The 7,023-nt window shown below is 37.4% G+C and overlaps 1 protein-coding gene across 1 annotated transcript in view; it reads right to left on the bottom strand.

Moving 5' to 3' along the window:
- The window catches only part of SNX24 (sorting nexin 24), an 87,775-nt gene that overhangs the window by 44,989 nt on the left and 35,763 nt on the right, over positions 1-7,023 (bottom strand). Inside the window, exon 3 of the mRNA XM_010561699.1 lies at positions 1,550-1,633. Coding sequence (XP_010560001.1) covers positions 1,550-1,633 — 84 coding nt within the window. The remainder of the gene's footprint in view (positions 1-1,549; positions 1,634-7,023) is intronic.

The raw sequence follows: 7,023 nt of genomic DNA on the forward strand, positions 1-7,023 counted from the left end.
ACTACAGGAGACGGTTTACTAGGGTAGGGTGTGTTTTAAGCATATAAATCCTGATTTTCCCCTCTTAATGTTTCCTAACTTATTTAGTTGTATAATCTCTACTCATCTGCTTTACTTTCAACTGCAGGATTATCCTCATATGTTAAATAAAGCACACACGTATTACAAGGCTTGGTGGTGGGTGAATGAATTGTACTACTGATTCTGACACTGTTGCTTATGTTGCATCATATTAGACGTGAACACAAGGCGGGAAGTATCTGAGACATATCTGAATTAACACAATAAACAAGGAAATGAGTCTTAAAAAGTGGCAGCTGATACCACAACTGGAGCACGAAGCAAAAAGGCAAGAAATACTAGCACATCTTAATTATGGTGCAGTAAAGCAAAATACATTCTTGTTCTTTGGACTTTGAGGGCCAAAATGCAGATGGGTCAATAGTTGCCTTTTGTTGACCCAGGTTTGCTTATATCCATATAAGGCTGGCAAAATCCACCCTCTCTGCAACCAGGCCAATGCTTCTTCCCTGAATGAGATGATTCCTGAGCTGATTTGGTGTCACCAGCAAACGTGCTGGTGTGGATAAGCTCTTCTGACACTGCAATGGCAGGAGCTGTAAATGTTCATGCTCCTCTGTGTTGTTTGCAGAGGAAGCTTTTCCACACTGAAGGCAAGCAACACCAGTCAAAGCAGTTGAGTGTGTACAAGCTCCACTGCCACTGAGAGCTACAAACCAACTAATGTTCAGTTGACCCAGGTCCTAGGAACAGACTGAAGCTCTTCATTGCAGCCCCACCACTGGTAACTGGCTGCAATGCTTTTCCAGAATTCTTTTTCACAATACTTGGCCTCCATAACGCAGAAAAAATATAAAACTTGCCTTTCAGCTGCACAACTGTATAGCAGCGTCCAGTTCAGCTTGGAGAGAAGAAATCATACTTTTCCTTTAACAGTGATCAAAACAATTTAAAGGACATTAGTGGATAACCAATCTTGAAAGTACAGAGTTTCGGTGTATATATTAGAAAGATGATTAGTAAACAAGCTTAGCAGATATTTTATATCACATTCATTGTATGAAGTGCAGCAGAGTGAGACGGTCTACTCCGTCTTTTTCATGTCTAGTTTCCTGGTGTATACAAACTGTCTGCTCAGCTTTACATATAGCCGGTTAGCAACACAATTTATAGAACTAACAAATAATTTGTCTAATTGGATAAAAACCAAAAACGTATTTATTTGCTATAGGAATGTGTCTTATTTTGTGATTTTACAAGAAGAAAAAAACATACTACAGACAGCATTTTAGCAATACAGCATGTAAACAATAATCAAAAAGAAAAAGAGAGTTAGTAACAACCGAGAAGTCATCACCCCATTCCACGAAATAGAGAAGAAACTGAGTTATTTGGGAACTCATTTCCAGAGACATGAATCACAAGATGCATTTAAGATAAACCATGTATAGTAACAATTTCAAGAGAGAGGAAAACATCACAGCTAAGGCAAAACAAAGTTACATTTTACAAAGAAAGAGATCACTACCTTTTTATGAAGTGCATGGAATTCACTATACCTCTTCTCCACAAAATGTTTCCTTCCACTCATTAGCACCTCTATCTTAAAGACCTGAAAATTGTAAATAATAAGGAGATTAACGTTACTTGCACAAACAGTTCTGTGACATGGCTGTGACTGCACATTTTACCACGGTCATTCCAGTAGGTGGTCCCAAAAAACCCGTGATGACTCATGAGGCACAGAAGTACAGCGATTAATGGGAAATATGGCTGAATCTTTTGTTAACAAGTTTGCTCAACAAACATACAAAAAGACAAGTTAAGCTTGGACTTTATAGTGTACATTAAAAACTAAGCATTACGATATTCCCTTTTAGAAACATTTAATACATTTTGAAGTAGTTTAAAAAATATTAAAAAAAAGGATGGTAAGAACAAACAAAAAAGAAAAGAAATAAAGATTCATTCTTTTTTCCTCTTACAATATGGCATACTAACACACTCATACATGTTCAGTAAGAACTGGGTAACAGATGCAGTATGTTATGCATGGAAAAGAAGAAATAAATGCAAACACTATATCATGGGTTAATTTCCTCCTAACCTACAAATTCATCTGTAGTCTCAATTGAGCTTGTGCTACTATCTACACACTAGGAAAAAAAAAACCCCAAACATGGCAAATGCTTATTTTCTTTGTATGATACATGTGACAGCTTTTGTTGCTGCCTCTGGAAGGTTGAAAGGCCAGGAGAAGCAGCTCTCTGGATCCACTAATTAGCAGTCACTAACATGACATTTTCTTGATTCTCAGGTCACTGGGTCATTTCTGAGGGCAAGTGATGAGAAATATTTTGAAGTACTCAAGAAAACACAGTCTATTAAATGAAGACAAAATCAGCAGAAAAGAAATACAGAAAAGGTGCCTGGCCTATCTAGGAGTTCTTTGTTTTCTGTTTTGCTCAGAAAATGCTGGAAATAATTATTTCCAGGACAATGAGAGACAATGTTCAGGACAGATGATTACATCAAGATCCAAGACTCAGGCCAAATAAAAAGTTCTTTGAAATAAATTTACAAACGGTGTTTATGCCTGAATGCAGAAAAAAGGGGTTTCTGTCACAACATGCCCAGCTAGCATTGATCAGAGCAAACACACAGAAACCATGCTGAATAAACACTTTCTATTGTCCACTAGAACCTGCCTTTCAAACAGGTCAAAATGCTATGGTTTTCACCGGCTAGCCAAACCACATTAGAAACAGACAGCATTTTATTTAATCCAGACTGAAATGCATCCACCTTTGTTTGAATGCAGTATGGATGGGACTGCAGTCATTTCACACCAATGTTTACATTACCAAAATTAGTTCAGATCATTGTAATAACTTATGCTACATTCTACCTCTTTGAAAAGAACTATTTCTGTGTCCCACTCATGGTGAGCAGATGACCTTATTTGGGTGCATTGATTTTTTTCCCCCTCCTATCTATTTAGACTATTTTGGGAGAACAGCTATTGGCTATTGAACAATTTTCCTCTATACATGAATAAACTCCAAGGCACCCGTAGGAATATGTTGCAACTTCAGAGTTGTAAAGAGAATCACATGCAAAGAAAAATCAATGTAGGCTTTTTTCTTTAGTTGAGACTTAACATCCTAATTATATGAGAGGAAAACACTATTTACATATTATATTCCACACACTGTATGAAGAAATAGTTCTGCAAGGAGCAAAATACTCTGGATTGCACAGGAAAGCCACTATGAGTTTCAAGGATAACTTGGTGGGGAGAATAGATAACAGAATATGAAACTAGTTAAGTTAGAAGTAACCATAAGTCACTAGTTAAGGTGTTGCAACAGTTTTGAATTAACTCGATATTAAATCTCCAGGAATTAAGAGCAACTCATAACACCCTCTTACACCTCAGTCAGCTAACAGCCACTGCACCACTGTTAGTTTAGCACTTCTGTTGGCTACAAGGTTTGCTAAACAATTCGGAGAAGTCTAAGGGGCTCCTGCCTCAGCTATAAGCACTCCCTTGACAGGTAACTTTCTTGTGAATCATGGCTTGGCTTGTGCAGTCCCATTTTGGTTTTAGTCATATATGTGCCACTTCAGAGAAATGTCTTTCCTTCTGAAGTCTATAAACCTGCCATTTCACAAAGGAAAATAGTTGGAATATGGGGAAGAAAGGAAATATAAATCCCTCTGTGGACCTTCTTTTCAAAGCATCTATCTATTTTGTTCTGTGTTTCATCACTGGTTAAGGAATTACAGAAATGGCTTCAGAACACTAAAAAGTATACAGCATTTATTCATCCTCCTTTTTAATCTTAGCGAAGTTTTAATTACTGTTTCGTAATTTTTGCTAACAACATGACACTAAAGAATACATTTGCCAGTCCCTTTCGCGGAAGATGTGAGAAGAGAGAACCACAGTTTCCCATGCACGGTGATGTCATTTCCAAAACCAGATATCTGCTAGCTTCACACCCTCAACGGGTTGTACTAGTATAGAGGCTTCAACTTTGCCTCCTACCGTCCACAGACCCTGGATCCAGCTTTAGCAGCCATCTAAAATTTGAAAAGCTGGACAACAGATCTGCTATGCTTGAAGTGAAAATTACTGTTTGAAAACAAAATGCTGCATTTCTAATCTACTCCCTGTGGCACCTATATTCCAGAAATATAAAGCAACTTGTGATAAATAAATGGACAATCTGTAAATGCTTTAGTTTAATACAAATCTAAATACTAAACTGATTTACAAAGTAACTTATAAAGCAGAAATGCAAGTGAGTGAAATAACACATATTGTGCTTATGAACTTCATATTATTAAATGACTTTATTTAGACAGCATAAATTCCAAGTTTGCCTCATCGCTGTTTACCAGATCACAATTCACAAGAGCAAACTAAAAGCACAGCAGTGAGTTTCTGTGCCACTATTTCATATAATGACACGGCTTTGTGTGAAAGACAGAAAGATACATTAGCTTATGAGAGAGATAGGATCTCTTCATGGATTCAAAATAGCTATAGACAAATCTCACACAAATTTAAGTGAGCAATTGCAGGCCCTGACAGAAAAACAATGTAAGGAAACCGGTGAACATAGATGAAAGTGCCAAAATAAAGACGGGGAAAAAATGCAACACTGCAAGGAAATTACTTTTCTTGTAAAAATGTTCATGTTCTATGAACAGATAACTCTGGAAAGACATATGACTTTGTATAAGTGACAGTTAGTTAAATGAAAAATGCAACAATTAATCACTGAATAAGACAAGTAAAATGCTTTTCCCATAGTCATTGAAATACCAGAAATTACACTGCACTGAAAGATTTGCAGTTCATCTTGACTGGGACACAAGGAACCATAGATATGAAGACACCAATTAGAAAACTCTTTACAAGTACTCTGAAACTAGAAATGTCTCACCTTTCTTGGTTACTACCACAACAGTTATCAACAATGTTTGCACAAAGCCAGAAGATCATTATCCATTAAAAGCATTCTTCCAACAGAATTTAACCCGCACAAGTGATGTATGGGACAAACACCTTTGGATTGGATATCAGTATGAATAATGTTGATCTGCCTAGCAGAACTGCAGATCTGCCACTGCAATTCATAACCATCAAACCTGTGAAGGAAAGTCTTCTAGAAGAATTCCTAATGTTTTTGTTAATAAGACAGTAAAAATTTTCAGGTCCAAGTACAAAAGATATTTACATATGACTTTAAAAAAAAAACATCCCAAATTTTTTTGTCCCTCTTATTTGCCTCCACTTTGTTCCAGTGGTATGGACTATATTCAGATCTTGGAAACCATTTTCTTCATTTCTTATTGTTAGCAAGCCTAATTTTGCCATTGCCCTGAATTTATCCATTTCTGATTGTTAGCAAACCTCCTTTTTCACTGTTTTGAAGAAGAATACTTAACATTTCTCTTCTTGCTGCAGAAACTGGACAGTACTACGTAGTAACTAAATTGGATTATATACAGGCAAATAATTGGTACTATATCACTGTGAATTTCCAAGACAGAAAGCACAAATGGAAGAAAACAGGAACCAATAAGACATACAAGAACCACCCATGTCTTCCTGTAAACCCACCGGTGTTATAAGCGCACATCAAGAACTGTGTGGTAAATAACATTGATACTGCCCCCCTTCAGATCTTACCTATGTCAAATGCTTACACTGGATACAAAAAGACATATTTTATCTGATAATTTGATACGAAAATATACATCTCCAGTACCTTTGTCTCAAAAACACCTGAATGATCAGTTTAACAAAAAACACAGACAAGAATGACAAACATGACCAGGAATAGGGAGGAAAACTACAGAGAACAGTTAACTTCTCAGCTTGGTTTTCTATTACGTAAGAAATATACAGATGGCACTTTTATATTAACTCATGGAAATTACATTAACCACAGAGTTCATAATTATGGTAAATTAATACTATCATGTTGTATATATTTATACATGGAAAAATGAATTGCAAAGTATATAAACTTCTGAAAAATTACAGATGAGAGAGAGATTTGGGGCAGCCTTGTTTAGAATGAGGAGATACAAAAACCAGAAGCGGAAAAAGAGAAGTTTACAAAAAACAGATACATTTGTCTAACATTCACCAGGAAAGAAAACCCCACAAAATTCTAGTACTGTGCTTCTCTCTCTCAAGACCAAGCTTACCAACACTAGTTCTATTTAATATATTACTTACAGAAATAAATACATCCCTTCAGATGATTCAGTACGCTTGACAGACTTTTGTCTGAGGAACAGCTAATGCATTCAAAGTGTCAAGAAACTCAACCTTAAACCTTTGTCATGGCCATATGGAAGGAATTCCAGAGCAAATGAAATGACAGCTACGGTCCACGAAACAGTAATAGGATTTCCAGTGTTTAGTGTTTGATTATTGTTCACACAATGGCACATTTTCTGTCTCAGTTGTGCTATGACTAGAACAAGACCACAGCATATAGTGGAGATCAAAAGATGACTTTAAACCTATTCTCACCCACCTGATGCGGGGGAAAAAATTATTCCACAGAATTTTAGAGCACCTGTGTGGTGGCAGTAACCAGAGCTGCACATAGCAGCAATTCGGTATCTCAGGGGTGTAACAGCCTCATGGCAATGCTCCATGCTTCTGAATGCCCTCCACAGCAGAGGCGGAGATGAGGACAGTATTCAGAGCCAACTCAAACTTCAGAGCAGCCTCGATAAAACTGAATCTCGCTATCCCCCAAATGAAAACAAATTAACTTATTCTGACTTCATCCTTTGGAAGGGGGTGTGGCAAAACTCAGTTCTGTAGTGGGCACAGGGCAGCTCAAGGGTGCAGAGACAGGCTGACATGGGTCACAGAGGCATGAGGTGAGGGAAATCTCCCTTTTTCTCTCCTCTCCAACCACATTCCCCTCCTGTTCCAGTCCCCCCCCCCCCCCCCCCCTTCCCCCC

Source organism: Haliaeetus leucocephalus, unplaced genomic scaffold (genome assembly GCF_000737465.1).
Source record: "Haliaeetus leucocephalus isolate CR32 unplaced genomic scaffold, Haliaeetus_leucocephalus-4.0 Scaffold150, whole genome shotgun sequence".
Lineage (NCBI taxonomy): Eukaryota > Metazoa > Chordata > Aves > Accipitriformes > Accipitridae > Haliaeetus > Haliaeetus leucocephalus.